The sequence below is a fragment of the Panthera uncia genome (genome assembly GCF_023721935.1).
Source record: "Panthera uncia isolate 11264 chromosome B3 unlocalized genomic scaffold, Puncia_PCG_1.0 HiC_scaffold_1, whole genome shotgun sequence".
Lineage (NCBI taxonomy): Eukaryota > Metazoa > Chordata > Mammalia > Carnivora > Felidae > Panthera > Panthera uncia.
The window spans coordinates 90,285,698-90,304,447 of record NW_026057582.1 but is presented as its reverse complement, the minus strand read 5'-3'; the positions used below and the strand labels follow the sequence as shown (position 1 = coordinate 90,304,447).

Sequence of the window (18,750 nt, the reverse complement as noted above, 5' to 3'; positions counted from 1 at the left end):
TAATGCTGTTAAATTCTCCTCCCACAACTTCATGTGAGAGGATGCACACCTTTGGAGAGGTTGGGCAGGTCCTCCCGATTCCATGGGATCTGCCACCTCCACCAAGTCACCTGGTAATGGTCTCCAGGCATCCATTGTGACAAGACTATTTTCCCTGAAGGTACTCTTTAAGCATGTTTCACATCACTACTGAATTATTCTGCTAGTAGCGAAAGAATTTTGCTGTGCATTCCTTTGTAAAGCTCATCTTAGTGGGTTCCCTTAGTAAATTTGAAATAGAGTTCAAAATTTGGATTTATGTGCAACTATTCAGGAGCACTTATTGAATAAAGGTGTATAACATGTTTTAGAATTTTTACAGTTGAAGGTGTTTGCTAAGATGATATAATAGCTGGAAATTTAGGAGACAGATACCCTATCTCAACATCCAGAGCATATATGTATACAGTACTGACTTTCAGCAGCCACCGCTGTCCAGGCCAAGCTTTTGGAGATGCCCACTTCTTTCAACACTTACATCCTTGTGACTTGTTTGAATTTATAAAAGGGATTCAAGGTCATTATCCAGTCTGCTCATTATGTAGATAGAGACATTAAGTGTGAAAGAGATGAAGTGACTTTTCTAAGGCCATTTAGCCAAAAGTAATAACCATATAACATTTATTGAGTCCTTATCTGCCAGGCTCTGGACCAAGTCCCTTAAATGGATTTTCTTTTGTCATTTAACCCTAATGCAATGCTATCAGGGAAGCTTTATAATTATCCTCATTTTATAGATGAGGAAATAGAGTCTCGAAAGAATTGAGGAATGGGCCTGTGGTCCCACAGCTGGTAAGTTGACTCTAGCAGTTCTGTTCTGTTAAGCACCTTGCTGGGCTGCAGTCAAAGGTAGGATTAGAGTTAAGCCTAGGTGTTTTGATTCCCTGTGACATTTTGGTTATGTACTATTACTGTGTGTGATCTGCGAGTCTTGTTATTCTGTTATAAAAGACAATTAGATTAGTGAAAAAATGACTTTTTCTGTCTAGTATTGTCATTTAATGAACTGCTCTAACCACTGTGATGCCATTAAAATACAATTATGTTTGTCAGCACGTTATGCAGATATGTGTTATATTTCTAAGTAATAGTAAGATTTCTTTATGAGGCTGCTTTCACTTCCTGTAAAAGATACTTCATTTGTCCTGGGCTTAGGTAAAATTTGAGGCTCTGTGTAAAACTAATATGAATTTTTCCCCTAAAATTAGTTTTGGATAATTGTCTAATTACAATTTTTGGAGTCAGTTTAAATTTCTAGTTCTCCATCAAGAAATGGATGTCTTTTACTTATTTATTTTGTAAGTTTCTTTAATTATTTTGAGAGAGAGAGGGAGAGAGAGACAGAGAGAATCCCAGGCAGACTCCTCACTGCCAGCGTAGAGCCCTATGTGGGAGCTCAAACTCAGAAACCATGAGCTCATGACCTGAGCCCAAACCAAGAGTTGGACACTTAACTGAACCACCCGGGCACCCCCAAGAAACTGATGTTTTTAAAATACCATATGACCTAAAATACTAGGTGATCTAAAATGGAGAGGATCTTTGAGTATAGTATATTTTAGGACAATGTCTTATCCCAAATAGTTATGGGGAGATCATAAAGAATTTTAAATGTACATTGTTCTGCCTTTTAGATATCATTTGCTATTTCTGAAGCTAAAGAGAAATGGAAAAGTGAGCTTGAAAACGTGAACAAAAATGGAATACCTAGGAGGGAACTGGAGGAGAAGATTCATTCTCTTCAGAGAGAGCTTGAGTTAAAGAACGAGGAAGTCCCTGTGGTTGTCAGGGCAGAGTTGGCGAAAGCCCGGAGTGAATGGAACAAAAAAAAGCAAGAAGAAATCCACAGAATTCAAGAACAAAATGAGGAAGATTACCGGCAATTTTTAGATGATCATCGAAATAAAATTGATGAGGTGCTTGCGGCAGCTAAAGAAGACTTTGTGAAACAAAAAACTGAACTCCTTCTTCAGAAGGAGATGGAATTGCAAGCATGTCTAGACCAGAGTCGTAGAGAATGGGCTACGCAGGAAGCCAGGCGGATCCAACTGGAAATCTATCAGTATGAGGAAGACATCCTAACTGTACTCGAATTTCTCTTAAAGGACACCCAGAAGGAGCATGTCGGTGCTTCAGAGAACCAGCAACTTTTGGAACTCGTGTCGACTTGTTCTTCAAAATGGGTGTCTGTGCAATATTTTGAAAAACTAAAGGCCTGCATACAGAAAGTATTTCAAGATATCCTCTCCCTAGCTACAGAAAATACCGGCTCAGAATGGGAAAAGGTATGTTCCTGATAAGTGGAAAGAGCTCTTAATAAGCATCAGAGATGATTGTAGCAGTTGCCTATGGTTATTTTTTCCTTTCTTCATTTTACAGTCTAGTAGACATAAAACTTGTGTTTTTACCAGTGGCTTAACAACTTTTTGTAGGAAATCCAAAGGATTTCATTTCTTTTTGCCAAAAAAACTTTGCTTCTTCATAGTGCCACAAATATGAAGCAGAGCTTTTAGACTCTAGACATCTTTTTCCTAAAAAATATATGCTGTTCTTTGTAAGGGCCTGAGCTTTGAGAAACTGAATAACTCTCATTCCTATTTTTGTTTTTTGGGCATGACCACTTCAAGAAATATGCATCGTATTAAACTAGAGTTTCTTAAGAGCTTCTAAAGAGTTTGGAAGCATATTTCTTGCCCTCAAGGAATTTATGTCACAAAGGCAAAAGATGCCAACCAAGTACAAAAAAAGATGTAGAAACAAGCAGTTAGAGGTATGGCTCACTCACACGATACTCTGAAGCCAGTTTACTTGGTGTACTATCTATGTGCATGTGGCATGAGTGAATTGTATTCTTTTAGTTGTCTAAGTAGTCTCTGACACCAGCTTCTAGTTTCTGTGGAAGATCTGATAAAACCAAAGTCTTCCTAGCTTATGATTAAAGAAATGAGGTATGCATGAAAAATCCAGAATAATATCGTAGGTATTGTGTTTAGCCAATTTCAACATTTGGAATTAGAGGTAGAAAACATTCCCAATATTATAAGGTTTGTCTGAATGAAGAGACATAAGAGTTAAGTTTCATTAAGATATCATGATTAAAGATTTTCAAGGCCAGGATTGAACATTTGGTATTAATACTTACTGGAATGTGTTATAAGCTGGGGGGAAAAAAATCTGAGTTCCACTCCCCACACTTGAGGATAACTAGTCTGTTACCTGTGTACCTCATATACTATAGTTGCTTGTCTGAAAAAGAAGCTGGGCCTTTCCACATCCTAGATTTGAGATAGTACAGAATTTTACAGCCATAGCTTACCCAAATGATTAGTCTACTCCACCCCAGTCCCCCAAGTAGATACTGTTATTCTTGATTTCACAAAGATGTTACTAGTTAAGAGTTGCTTTCAATGTAAAAATAACTGGGCAAGATCACTTCCCATGAATAATGCTTATACTACTTTACTGAAAATTTTTGGAAAAAATAATTAAGATCAGAACTACCTACAGCAGGTTTTAAGCATGAACAGTGGTGGGGAAATCATGTTATATGCTTTCAAGTTTGCTTTCCTGAAAAGATCATCTCTGCTGTAAAAATCAGGAAAATATGACAGCTTTCTTCTACTATTAGTATATAATCAATCCTGCGGTCTCTGTAGAGGGCTTATTATGATTGTGCAAGCAGTGTCAAGGTCATCTATATGACTTAATGTAGTTCACATGTAGGGACAGAGTCACATAATTTGGCTAAGAACTTAGACTTTTGCAGCCTTTGTTGGGTGGGTTCAGATTCTATTCCTGGGGAAAGGGAATAGTAGGCTTTGAAATGCCTACTCTGGCATTAGTCACCGAAGAATTCTTGATCTTCTGCTGTTTACCTCAGCTCAGGACCTTGAGGTAAAGCGATGATTTTAGGCAATGGTGATAAGTTTGCAATATAGGTGCCATAAATATGAAGAACTGTGAATTGTAATTGGTAAAATTTGTCATTTTTAGAACTGCTTATACAAATTAAAATGGGAAAAAATGATCAATAAATATAAAACAAATCCTCATTAAAATAACTAAGATGATCAAAAGTTTCTTAAAATGGAGAGGATACAATGAATTAAAAATGTATTTCCAAGAAAATGAATGCCTTATCGGGATACATTAATATAACAGGTCATAATGGAAAAGAGAAAAGAGAAATACCAATTGGAACAGAATTTTCATACAAGTTTAAGGATGTGTGTTCTGTCTTTAATTACCATCAAAGTCAAGTTAGAATTAAGACAAGAAGGTTGGTGTTCCTGCGTTTTCTGTCATCTTGGCTTTTCTCCAGTTATGAGCAGAAACTGGAAACACCGTCTACCTTAGGGTTCAACTTTTATTACTCCTTCTGGCCTCAGCGTCATTGCCTCTTGGTGTTCACATTTTCTCTGTAACTACTCACCTCTGCTTCTGTCACATATCATAGGTAGGTTTCCTAACAGTCAGTTAAATAAGTTTCTTATGATCAAAATCAAGGCTTGAAGGATCAAGCATGTATGGTGTGTTTTAGGTAATTAGACAAGGTAGCTTACTCAAGATCACCTGCTCTGTTCCTTTAGGATTTAGTATGTCCTGTGATTTGATCACATAAACTATTAAAATATCTTAAACTCACATATATGCGTACAAAAACTATATCTCCTATCTGTCTCCTAGTCGGCCCACCAGTCCTCTGTCAGATAATGGTCTAATTTGAAAATTATGGCCACAGCAGACTAGTTCATAGTAATGACAATATTCATGTAACACCCTAAGAAAAGTACTGGTGATAGTTTAGGTAAGAGTTTTTTTCAGGCAGTGTTTCCTTTTTATATTTTTAATATTAGCATTCTAAATAGAGAATTGCTTGAAGATTTTTACATGGCATTAACTAGGAAGATTATCTCTTTCAGAAAAATATGGCCAGGATCTCTAAGGATCCCGTCACAGAGGTCACTGGCAGAGGAGACCCTGGAGTCCTGGCAATCCTTCCTGCACCTACTTTTGGACACTGCACTCAGTCCTTGGCCTTGCAAGAAACAGAAGCAGAAGCTGGTAATGGGATTTTATTCCTACTGGTCTCCGTAACATTCGTAATCACAGTTCCAGAGGGTTACTTTAAGAATAAAAGGAAATCAAAGATGTGTATAGCTTTTTTGAGTGAACAAGTGGGTGATATTACTCCTACCTAATCTGTGTCTTCTCCCTAGATTTAATTTTGCATTTGGGAAACAAGGCCACTTTAGACCCTTTTAATTCTATCTTTTCATGGTCTTCCCCCCATTCCTAAGTAGTTCTTATTATAAGGAGAATAATGAGAATTTTAATAGAATAGTCATGTTTTTATTCTCTGGCTTTATTGAGAAATCACGGGTTTCACATTAAAGAATTGCCAAATAACTGAGACCTTTTCGTGCAAATTATTGAAGCTTATTTCAACCATTTTTTAATCGAAATCTTTCTGAAGAGGTGTTTGCTGATTTATTTGTGAATTTCTTGAGTGTAGGAGTAGTGTTTTATCTCTTCCTCTCCAATACATGGCAGAGTGAATGGCACATAGTTTGTGTTCCTTGAATGTTTGGTAAATTAAGAGTTTAACGTTTCCATGATGACTTAGAGTTTATTACGAGAATGAATTATTGTACTGTACCCCCCTGACCTATTCAGAGCTCACTAAGGAATACTGATTGGGCTTACCTTGCCTCGTCACTGAGAATTTTGAGCCAGGAACTGACATACCCTTTATTCGCTCCATTCCTTTTTAAGATAATGAGATCTTGTAGCCTGCTCCTTCCCTCCACCTACACACACCCACTCTTTCTGTTTCTTACCTGCTGTCTCCATTGCAACCTGGAAAAGAACTAAGAATTACCAGAACAATTCATATGTACTGGGTCAATGAACTTAGTTTCCACAGTTTTTAATTTAGTAGGTAATGTAACCAGAATCGTAGAGGATTTCTGCCTTTCCTAAGAAGTCAGTTGACTGTTATTTTCCTCATCGTCCATAGACCCTTTTTCCTTTCTAGGTTCTAGGTGGTTGAGAACATCTTATTGTTAATTAGGTGTATGGGAATACATCCTTAATTTGTATTTTGTTTCTTTTCAGTGTGATTGTGTGTCTCTTGTTATATTTAGAAAAACCAGAGAATTCTTAAACATTTTATAAAATGGGTAGAAACAAGTTTCAGATATTATTTGGCTTTGGGAAGTCCTATCAGTGTGAAAGAAATTAATTTTTACTTAAGACAATCAGACTACAAAAGTTTTTTTTTTCTTTCTTTAGTCTTTGTTCCCTAAAAACAAACACATTAACAAATTCATTAGAGAGGACTACCACCATTATTAACTGTTTGGTCATAGCCTCCTAATATCTTATTTTTTTAAAGTAAGTTCAATATTATGAAATACTTTATACATGCAAAGAAAATATGTGATGTGCATGCAAGTTATGAAGCCTAGCAACCAGGAACCCACCCATTTGGCTTAAGAGCTAGAATATCACCAGTACCATTGAAGACCCCTGTCTGTTTGACCACAATCCCATCCCTGTAACTTCCTTACAATCCAAGGTAACAAATATTTTGATTTTTAAAAACTATTCTCTTGCTTTTCTTTATGTTGTGACCAAAGGTGAGTATCCTGAAAAAGTTGTTGTTTTGTCTTTTAACATTATAAAAATGGTTTACTATTTATTGTAGTCTTTGTAACTTGTTTTTTTTTCCACTTAATATCAAGCTTCTGAGATTTGTCTGTGTTAATGCATGTAGCTCTAGTTTATTTATATTGCTGTGTAGTATTCCATTCTGTGAACATACTATAACTTATTCTGTTGTCAATGGTCGTTTGTCTGGTTTCCAGTTTTACAACAGTATCTTAAATGAAAAATATAAATGCCTTGTATGGCACCAATGTGATGCTTTATGAATTCTTTGATGCTCATGGACATAAATGGCACCATTTAAATGCAACTAAGTCAGAAAAGAGCTAAGATTAATTTTGTTGGACCAATGATTTTACATCAACATTTGACCCTGTGTCAGTTTGTGTTTGTGTTCCTACTTAATTATATCAATTGCGGTAATAGTAATCTATTTTTTGTATCATTTTTGTGTGTTATTTAATTTTAAGAATTCTTTGTATTACTAATAGCAATAGCTGTTATTTACTACATGCTGACCTGTGCCAGGTACTGTGCCACACAATTTTTATAAACGTATACATCCTGGCAGTTTTATTCTTATTTTTTTAAAAACTTACTTACTTGGAGAGAGCAAGAGAGAGTATGTGCGCACATGTGAGTACAGGAGGGGCAGAGAGAGGGGGAGAGAGAGGATCCTAAGCAGGCTCTGCACTGTCAGTGTGCAGCCTGATGCAGGGTTCGAGCTCATGAGCCGTGAGATCATGACCTGAGCCGAAATCAAGAGTCGGACACTTAACCAACTGAGCCACCTGGGTGCCCTGTCCTCCTGACAGTTTTACATCTTTTTTTTCATTTGGAGACAATTTTAAATTTACAGAAAAGTCACAAAGTAAAAATAGTTGCAAATAGCACTCACATACCCTTTACCTAGATACATATGTTGATAATGTTTGACACTATTTTGTGCTCTTCTGTGTGTGTGTGTGTGTGTGTGTGTGTGTGTGTGTGTGTGTATGTGAACATTTCATTTTTTTCCTGAACCATTTGAAGATGTTCTATATATTGTGCCCTTGTACCCCTAAATAATTGTGTATTTTCAAAACATGTAGTAAATTTAACATTCAATGAAAATATTGTGTCAACCTGTTCGGACTTTGTCTAATTTTGTCAACTGACCCACTAATTTTGTTGACTGACCCAGTAGTGGCTTTCATTATTTTTCTCTCTACAGTACAAAAATCTGTCCAGGGTCAGGTATTATCCCTCCATGTCATGTCTTTTTAGTGTCTTTTAGTCTAGAATATTTCCACAGCCTCTTTTTGGCTTTTCTGACATTGACGTTTTTGAAAGACTTACTCTCCCTTTCCCCAGTGCTCCACCCCACCCCTCGGTTTTTTGGAACTTTCCTCATTTTGAGTTTTTCTGATGTCTCTTCATAATTAGGTTCAGGTTGTGTCTCCTTGGCTGATGCACTGCATAGGTGATGTGTTATCACATGTGGAGGTGCCCAGTGTCCATTTGTCTTTTATTGGTGAAGTTCTTTTGAGCACCTGGTCAAAGTGTATAGTTTCTTCACTGTATAGTTACTGGGTTCCCCCACCGCCATAACTAATAAGCAATCTGTGTGGAGACACGTCTAAGACCATGAAAATGTCCTTTTCATTAAAACTTTCCCTTACGTTTAGCAATCATTGATGATACTTGTCTGATCCAGTCTTTACTGTGGCGGTTGCAAAATTATGAGTTTTCTAGCTCTAGACTTCCCTCTACTTTAACCAAGTTGGAACTTGGCATGTAATAATTGTGCATCCTCCTGCTAGTTTGTATAGTTATTTATTTGTCTTTTTGTTCACTTACCAGTCTGCCCATCAATCCATCTACCTACCTCCTTACTTACCAGCTTAACCTACTTAACCATCTATCCATCCATTCCATTATGGAATTATTGGTATGACTCATGAATTCCTATTTTTTTTAAAGTATTTTATAATTCATTAGTATACTTAGTGTTCAAATTGTCCCATATTCAGGGGCACCTGGGTGGCTCAGTCGATTGAGCGTCCGACTTCGGCTCAGGTCATGATCTCGCGGTCTGTGAATTCAAGCCCCGCGTCGGGCTCTGTGCTGACAGCTCAGAGCCTGGAGCCTGCTTCGGATTCTGCGTCTCCCTCTCTCTCTGCCTCTCCCCCACTCACGCTCTGTCTCTCTCTCTCTGTCAAAAATAACTAAACATTAAAAAAAAATTCAAATTGTCCCATATTCAGCTAGTGGAGCCCTTTCAAACTGGCTCCTGTGTTCTTGTGACATGCCTGTGTTTTTTAGGAATTTCTTTCTGGCATTTGTCTTGTATATACCTTGTCCGAGTACTGGAGTTACTGGATCCTTGAAGATCCTTGGTTCCTTGTCATGGGAAATGGTATTCAATACTAAGAGTTGAGCATTATGTTTCATAGCAATTTTTAAAACAGATGGTATGATTTAATTTTACATAATAAAAAACTAAGTCTCAGGTTATATAATATACTCTGAGGTACACTGCCAGTAAATAAAGAAGATTTAAACCCAGGTCTCTCTCTCTTAAGCATCATGTTCTTTTCAGTTACACTGTCACCTTCAGTCCCGTCACCTGGTTTCCTCCCCTCCTTCCTTCCTTCCTTCCTCCCTTCCTTTCTTTTTTAGTTCTTAGTCCAAATTGATATAAAAGTTTGCTATCATTTAATTTTTACAGATAAGAAAAAGATCCTTGAAATTAAGGATTCATGCTGTGGACACTGCTTCCAAGAACTTGAAAAGGCAAAGCAGGAATGTGAAGATCTGAAAAGAAAACTGGAGAAATGCTGTAGGCATCTTCAGCATTTAGAAAGGAAGCACAAAGCTGTAGTGGAAAAAATTGGAGGTTAGCATTCAAAGTAGCACTACTACTGGCATAAATCTCACTGATCCTTGAAATATTCAAATGTGACGTTTTAGTTAACGTAGGCACCGATTCTCTGAGGATTAAGGTAAACTAATTTGGACCTTATTTTTACTAACCAAATTGTTATTACTGAACTACAAAGAGGAAAATTGGAGCTCTGATTAAAAGGTCACATTCCTTTCTTCCTTTTTGGGCTGAATAGATACTGAATGCCCAATATGCGTCAGGCATTGTTCTAAGTACTAGGGACACAGCAGTGAATGCATCAGACAGAACTCCAGTTCTGATATAGATGTATAAGACTCTTTCCTTCCTTCAAGAAGCTTATCATCAAGTGAAGAGAACTAAAAGCAGATTAATAAGTAATTGCAGCACTGAGCGCTCCTGGTGGTATGTTTATGTAAACTTGGGAGAAAGGATGTTAATTAACTCTTCCTCCTATTAGAGTTAAGGAAGGCTGATTAAGCCTTGAAAGATGAAGACATTTGCTAAAGAGGACGTCATTCCAGACAGAGGGGAAAGTCGCGCACAGAGACATGTGGGCATCCTTCACAGTGTTGTCAGGGAAATTGTCCGAAAGGGGTATCCTCTGCCATCTTCTCTTGCCCTTCTGAAGAAGGGAGGCTACTGGGCTTCTGAGGTTGCTCCTTCTCACCTTGTGCTAGTCACTTATATTCCTGTGCTCTATACTCTGTACACGCGAAATATTCAGATTGCCCTGCTGGTCAGGAATTTTACTGCTGGACCCCACATACAATGTTGTCACTCTTTCCTACACTTTACCCTTTCACTCTCATTTTGGCCTAACTCTTCCTCATCCTCTAGGATTCAACTGGGAGGATGCCTTATCTGCAGAGCCCTTCTTGATTTTTTCTAGTCTGGATGAGGTGGGCCACTTCTGTGTGGCCCCATAGCACTTAGCTCCTCGTCTATTTATTTCCATTCAGTATTTAATTTTTTTGGTTACTTGCCTGATACCCTTTTCCAACCTGTATGTTCCCTGAGGATAAGGAATATGTTGTATCTTCATCATTGTAGTCAGGATGCCCATTACATGTCAGACGATAATAAATGTTTACATGAATGAAGGATTGAATGCAAGTGTCCCAAATAATTGTGTCATCCAGAAAAGACCAGGTGGATAGGTTCACTTTATTTCTACATTTCAACTCTATTGTTCACCTGGATGGCAGTCACTTTCTGGCTCTGCTTCCTCTAATCCATTCCCCATTAGACAGCATGAGTATCCTTTTTTTTTTTTTTTTTTTTAAAGTTTATTTATTTTTGAGAGAGCAAGAGACAGAGCGTGAGCAGAGGAGGGGCAGAGAGAGAGAGGAGGACACAGAATCCGAAGCAGGCTCCAGGCTCCGAGCTGTCAGCACAGAGCCCGATGCAGGGCTTGAACCCACGAACTTTGAGGTCATGATCTGAGCTGAAGTTGGACGCTTAACCTACTGAGCCACCCAGGGGCCCCAAGAGTGACCTTTTAAAAAAATAGATTGGATCATGCTGCTCTTTTGTTTGAAGTCCTTCCATGGCTCATCTGGTCCTCAGTAGGGAGTACAAACATTTTATTTAACATTGTTTAAGATGCCTTTTATGATTCAGCATCTGCCAGCCCCTTAGTCTCGTCTTGCCCCAGCCTCCTTATTCTCTCATTATCTCTTTTCTCTCTCATCTGTTTTCATCTCCCTTTACCAAAACATCTGTCTTTCCATCCTGATCACATTGCCGGGCTAACTCCTACTCCTCTCTCCCCAGTATACTGTTTCCTCAGGGAGGCTTTCTTCACCACCCCAGACTTAATTAGTTAGCTTTTTTCTGTTAGACATTACCCACAGCATCTATGATTTTTCTAACATTTATCATATCATCCTTGTAATTAATTTTTGTCTGTATTGTCCTTTGGAGGGTAGCCTTGATGGTGACAAGGATCAAGTCCTGACCCAGCACTTAGCACAGTACCTGGCAACATAGCACGCTCTGTGAATACTGTTGACTAAGAGAAGCCATCCGCTTCGCTTCTGCCTACTGCTTACCAAGTCTGTTAGAGATAGATAATAATTACCTTTAAGGCAAGAATGGATTTTAAGAATTTTGAGATAAAATTTTAACAACTGTAATTCCTATGGTGATGGCTTAGGTCTTTGGTATAAGCCAGGAGAGTTAAGGAGCTCTTGTGAAATTTGATGAAAGTTAAGAATATTTGTTTTACCTAGTAAAATGACAAAGGCAGCTGGATAAGATTGTTATTCATAAATAATGTTTAGCACCGTATGTTGTGATCCTAGTTATTCCACATAGTGCTTTTTGAGGCTATCTTCTATAATTTATAGACTTAGAAATAATCCAAGAAGTTGGTACTTAGCTCAAAACAATGGACTGATAAAAGGGGTTGGGGGTCAAAATTTAAGTTACTTGATAGTTTGATTTCAGTGTTTGTCTTAATGTAAATCTATTAGTTGATAATGTTTTTGCTACTATGGTTGCTTCTTTTCAGTTTCTTAAATTCCGCTTTCCATGGTGTTGGTAGCATTTATTGAAAAGTGGTTGGAGTAAGAGGAAGTGATTTAAAAACATACCAGTTATGTCAATCGCTAGGAGAAATAGAGCACTCTATTACTCAATTGACAGGGTGTGTTGAGAGAGGAGCATGGCAGGAAACATGGTGTGCCGTGTTCATATCTATTAGACATTGGTATTGCCAGGCTTTATATAAGATGCACTTATTTTATTTCTATTATCTTCAAAGTAGGTAATACTGTCTCCATTTTCCATATGAAAAAAACTCAGGTTCAGAAAATTTAAGTAATTTGCCTAAGCTCATTTAACTGGTAAGGAGCAGAGGTAGGATTTAAACCCATGTCTCTCTCACTCAGAAATTCATGTTTTGTTCTCCGTTCCATGTGGACTCCATCGGTTTCCTCTCATCCTCTTTTTAAAAGTTTAAAGAATTGACAATCTTACATTAATTGTGAAAGTGGCACCTACTTAAGCTCAACTTTCTTTTTATTTTGTTTAGAAGTGCTTGTTCAATGTTCATGTATAGGAGCATAAGGATTGTGAAATTACAAGACCCGGTATGTTTCTAGGGGGCTTCAGTGTAGCTGGGAAACAAAACAGATGCATCTGAAACAGTTGGAAACCTATTCCAGGGCAGTGTGTGACCCAGGCAAGATGAGGGTGGAATCCAGATTTCAAGCACTGAGGAGCCAGAACAGGGAGTGGTGACATTAGGATTCATCAGGGAATGAGTGATGTGGGGAGCAGCTGGAATTCCCACAATCTTCTCTATAAACATTTGCTCTGGGAACTTAAGGGAAAGGAAGACTGAAGGAAAAAAGGTTAATTGACCACTATTAACTTTCCTTTTTAGAAGAGAATAATAAAGTTGTTGAAGAACTAATAGAAGAAAACAATGACATGAAGAGTAAATTGGAAGAACTGAGAGCACTTTGCAGAACACCACCAAGGTAGACTTTTACCATTAAAAAAACACATTTTTTTTTTTTAACATTATTTGTTTTTGGGAGACAGCATGAACAGGGAAGGGGCAGAGAGGCAGGGAGACACAGAATCTGAAGCAGGCTCCAGGCTCTGAGCTGTCAGCACAGAGCCCAATGCGGGGCTCGAACTCACAAACCGCGAGATCATGACCTGAGCCGAAGTCGGAGGACGCTCAACCGACTGAGCCACCCAGATGCCCCAAGAATGATTTATTTATTTATTTATTTATTTATTTATTTATTTATTTTTTAATATATGAAATTTACTGTCAAATTGGTTTCCATAAGAATGATTTATTTAAAAAGATATCCAAAATATATTATTAAATTTAAAAAACAGGTTATAGAACAATATTTATAATACAGTCCCATTTTTATTTCATTTTATTTATTTTATTACTTTTTAAAAAATATTTACTTTTAAGAGAGAGAGAGAGAGAATGAGCGGGGAAGAGGCAGAGAGAGAGAGGGAGGCACAGAATCCGAAGCAGGCTCCAAGCTCTGAGCTGTCAGCACAGAGCCTGATGTGGGGCCCGAACTCATGAACCGTGAGATGATGACCGTGAGATGATGAACCGTGAGATGACCTGAGCTGAAGTCGGAGGCTTAACTGACTGAGCCACCCAGGTGCCCCAGACTTATACTATTTTAAAGAAATTGTTTATTTCTAAGTATGTTTAATTTTTTATATAAATTATATTAATAATATCATACCAAGAATATAAAACTTGTCATTGTTATATAGCAAGAAGTATAAAAAAAGAAAATCTTCCAAAACCCTATTCTCAGCAGATACCCTCTGTCAGCCTCTTGTTTTATATCATTTAAACCCCTTTGTACACACGTGTGCATGTTTTAAAAATAGAGATTATTATGGAAGCTGTTTTGTAACCTTTTATTAACTGAATGTCCTAAGATAAACATTTCCATATGTCATAAAATATCCTCCCATAATATGCTTTTCAGTTGCTGCATATATTTTCATCATGTGGATTTATCATGATTTATTTAAGTAACCATAACATTTGTTTCCGTTTTTCTTTTATTTTAAATAACTATATAATAAAGACCTCATATATGATTTTTTAGCACATCTCAATTGGATGTTATTGGAATATATAGATATTTTTACTTAAAATCTCTGTTTGCAATATTTGGTTCATTTTTAGGTCATTGTCAGAAGGGGCCATTGAAAATGCTTGCCTGCTGTGCAGTGGGAAGGCCTTGGAGGAACTTCGTGGACAGTACATTAAAGCTGTAAAAAAAATTAAGCGTAAGTTCCTAAGGGGAGTCGCAGGATTTTAAGGTTGTCTGAACCATTTTTTTACTCACTAGTACTAGTAATTTGGGGGAATTTTCCAAATTATTTTGTTCTGAGATCTTACCTGCTTTTAGAAGAGATTAGTGACTCCTTTTCTAAATTATGCAGCAATGGGTAATTTTGCCTAATATCTTTTGGAAGTGACATGAGGGTAGAGTTATTTTACCTCATTAATTATTATTAATTATCCTGTTCCTTTTTTGGGCACTAATGTCAAACTAAAAATTTCATAATCTTAAAACTTAAATAACTAAAACAAAATGTCATGTGAGTTTTAAATTAGCAAGTCTTACTTTCTACTGTAAACTTTTTTTTTTAATTTTATATTGTTCAATGCCAGTGTTATTATTATTTTAATTTATATTCAAGCTAGTTAACATGTAGTGTAGTCTTGGCTTCAGGAGTAGAACCCAGTGATTCATCTCTTAAAACTGACACCCAGTGCTCATCCCAAAAAGTGCCCTCCTTAATGCCCATCACCCATTTAACCCACCCCCACCCCGTCTACGCCCCCCTCCAGCAACCCTCAGTTTGTTCTCTGTATTTAAGAGTCTCAATGTTTGGCCTTCCTCTCTGTTTTTATCTTATTTTTTCTTCCCTTCCCCTATGTTCATCTGTTGCGTTTCTCAAATTCCACATATGAGTGAGATCATATTATATTTGTCTTTGTAAAGATCATACTAGTTACGCATTGTTCTGTTGTTTGTCATTATTTTTATAGTGGATTAAATCATACATATAAATTTGTTCATCAAGTCCTTTGCAGTAAGAGGTGTTGCAGCACACCTGGCAGAGCATTTCTCTCGTTTATGTTTTTTCAGTAGAATATCTCCTGTTTTTTAATTACAAACAATATTGCATAGATTCCATGTATGTCCCAGAACAGTAACCAGTGTTGATACAGGAGAACTGTATGTTTACCTCTTAAAATTGCGTTTTTTTAAAATGTTTTTTAATGTTTATTCATTTTTGAGAGACAGAGCACGAGTGGGAGAGGGGCAGAGAGAGCAGGAGACACAGACTCCAAAGTAGGCTCCAGGCTCTGAGCTGTCAGCACAGAGCCCGATGCGGGGCTCAAACCCACAAACTGTGAGATCATGACCTGAGCCAAAGTCAGACGCTCAACTGACTGAGCCACCCAGATGCCCCCAAATTGCATTTATTTTTAACAGAATGAATGGGAAAGGTCTTAAGTTCCAGATGTAATTGGTAGATCATCAGCATCATGTTGGATGTTTGGAAAAGCCCACTTAGTGTCAATAAAGAGAATTTGCTTCTCAGTTGTTGCCAGTGCCAACAGAGGCCATATTACTACAAATACAAACAAAGCAACTTTTTATTAACAATTGTATCAGTTGGGAAGTGAAATTTTAAGCGTTTTTTTTCATACTGGTGTGCTAACTTGTATGTATATGTATTTGTTTAATATTTTAGACATTGGTTGGAGGTTTTGTGTTGACATGTATTCCATTTTAATTTGTCCCACTTCAAATAATGAGAAAGAGCCTTCCAGTTAGTATTTTTCGCATAGAGCATCTAATCTTCAGGAAGAGCTTACTGATATTGAGGGAAATTCCTCTATGAATTGAATCTTTAATAGGAATGGTGATATATTCTAGAGGTAGGATGTAGCCCTAGATTTAATAAAAAAAAAAAAAAATGATAACCTTAAGTAATGGTAGTCTCAATTCAATATTAAAAAGAAAACTTGCAAGCAGTGAATTATTTTTAAATGTAAATTCCAGAAGGCGATATAAGTCTCATCCTTCTCCCTGGCATTTTATACATATCTCTCATGGATTGTAGTATTATATTTACTTAGATACTTTTAACTGCTGCCTAAAGAATTGAATAATATTGAAAAATGGGTTTTTCAGAGCATAAGTGATAGGAATCTGAGTCTCTCTGGTTCATATTGCCTCCTTCTGTCCTTCTGTGTCTGGTTCTTCCTTCCTTTCTTCCTCACCCTTTTTGTGTATTTATTTTTCCTTTCTTAATCAGACACGTTATACATAATCGAAATGTGTAAGTTTCTGTATCTAATACTTATTTTCTTGCCTTAGTGTTTTAGAATATGACAAAAGTTTTCCTAGGGAATATGCTATTTCCTTACCATATGTGGCTATCTTCATTCTAAAAGGACTTGTAGATTATTTCTCCTCTGAGTCTCCCAAAATAGTGATCTGAAACATTCCATTTTAATGATTGTGGAAAAGTATAATGTTTATACCTCTAGTCACTTCATCTCCCAGAAAACTGATCTGAAGTTTGCCTCCCCTATTTGTGAAAAACTGATAGTAAGCTTGCATTTTTGTGGGGATTCCTGTCTCACACCAACTCCCTACCCCACCTCCCCACTAGGTGATATGCTTCGTTATATTCAAGAGAGTAAAGAAAGAGCTGCGGAAATGGTAAAAGCAGAGGTATTGCGAGAACGTCAAGAAACTGCCCGAAAGATGCGCAAGTATTACTTGACTTGCCTCCAACAGATTTTGCAGGATAATGGAAAACAGGAAGGGTAAGTTCAGTCTAAACAAATAGCGTGTCCTGAGCCTACCAAGACATCATGTTGTCATTTTCTAAACATTTTCCTTAACCACAAAATTAACTATTTCTACATGATCAGCCATTAGGGGTTAAGAGAGGCTTATGTCTGTACTACCCTAAATATTGGCAGAACTAATAGGAAAACAGAAATCCTGGGGCTAAGGAAACTCATTTTTTCCTTTAAACTATTATTAATTTAATATTCTGGAATTCCCCACAGGGCTGAGAAAAAGATTATGAATGCTGCTAGCAAACTTGCTGCAATGGCAAAATTGCTGGAAACGCCTATTTCTAATAAATCCCAGAGCAAAACTACACAGTCAGGTATGTCGAAATGAGTCACTTGAAGGGTTTTTTTCTCCCTTGCCTCTTAGATGTTTAATATTTTTAGTATGAAAAAGAGTAAGGAATGTAAGGAGCGAGTTAATTTATAAAGTTGTAGCTGTGTTTTACTTAAACTGGAAACTTTCAAAAAAGAGTATAGAATTTCCAGCTCAAATAGACAGACTGAACATATTCATCAGCTTTCTATTGTTACATCCATTCCTAGAAATGCTAGAAACTCTTTTTAAAAAGTTAGTAGAAGGGAGAAAATGATAAAGATCAGAACAGAAATAAATGAGAGACTACAAAAAAAAAAAAAGTAGGAGTGATCAACAAAACCAAGAGCTGGTCTATTAAAAACATAAAATTGATAAACCTTTAGCCAGACTCATCAAGAAAAAAAGATAGGACTCAAAACTAGAAATGAAAGAGAAGTGGCAACTGACACCACAGAAATACAGAGGAATATAAAGGACTACTATGAAAAATTATATGCCAACAAATTGGACAACTTAGAACAAAGGGATAAATTTCTAGAAACATACAATCTTTTAAGACTGAACTAGGAAGAAATAGAAAATCTGAATAGACCAATTACTAGTAACAAAATTGAATAAGTATAAAACTTCCAACAAACACAAGCCCACAACTAGATCGATTCACAAGTGAATGCTACCGAACATTTAAAGAAGGATTAATCCCTGTCCTCAAACTATTCTGAAAAATACAAGAGGAAGGAAAACTTCCAAATTCATTTCTATAAGGCCAGCATTACCTTGATACCAACCTAGAAAAAGATACTATAAAAAATAGAAAACTATGGGCCAGTATCTCTGATGAATATAGATATAAAAATCCTTGACAAAGTATTAGCAAACTAATCTCAACAGCACATGAAAAAGGTCATTCACCATGATCAAGTGGGATTTACTCTAGGCATGCAAGGATGGTTCATTATCCACAAATCAATCTACATGATACACCACATTTACAAAATGAAGATGACAAACCATACAATCATCTCAATAGATGCAGAAAAAATATTTGATAAAATTCAGCATCTGTTTATGATAAAAATTCTCAACAAAGTGGGTTAAGATGGATTACACCTCAACATAATATAGACCAACATGACAAACCCACAGCTGACGTCATACTCAGTGGGGAAAAAGTGAAAGCTTTTTCCCTAAGATCAGTAACAAGACAAAGATGTTTACCCACCACTTTATTCAACATAGTACTGGAAGTCCTAGCCACAGCAGTCAGACAAGAAAAAGAAACAAAAAGCATCCAAATTGGTAGGGAAGAAGCAAAACTGTCACTTTTTGTAGATGACATGATACAGTACATAGAAGACCCTAAAGACACCACCAAAAAACAACCAGAATTAATAAATGAATTCAGTCATGTTGCAGGATATAAAATTACAGAAATCTGTTGTGTCT

The 18,750-nt window shown here is 36.9% G+C and overlaps 1 protein-coding gene across 6 annotated transcripts in view; it reads left to right on the top strand.

The window, feature by feature from the left end:
• The window catches only part of CEP152 (centrosomal protein 152), an 87,227-nt gene that overhangs the window by 61,837 nt on the left and 6,640 nt on the right, over positions 1–18,750 (top strand). For all 6 annotated transcript variants that reach the window (XM_049613601.1, XM_049613602.1, XM_049613599.1 and 3 more), the window contains 7 exons: positions 1,674–2,324; positions 4,962–5,103; positions 9,419–9,586; positions 12,984–13,080; positions 14,283–14,386; positions 16,796–16,952; positions 17,202–17,305. In XM_049613601.1, coding sequence (XP_049469558.1) covers positions 1,674–2,324; positions 4,962–5,103; positions 9,419–9,586; positions 12,984–13,080; positions 14,283–14,386; positions 16,796–16,952; positions 17,202–17,305 — 1,423 coding nt within the window. The remainder of the gene's footprint in view (positions 1–1,673; positions 2,325–4,961; positions 5,104–9,418; positions 9,587–12,983; positions 13,081–14,282; positions 14,387–16,795; positions 16,953–17,201; positions 17,306–18,750) is intronic.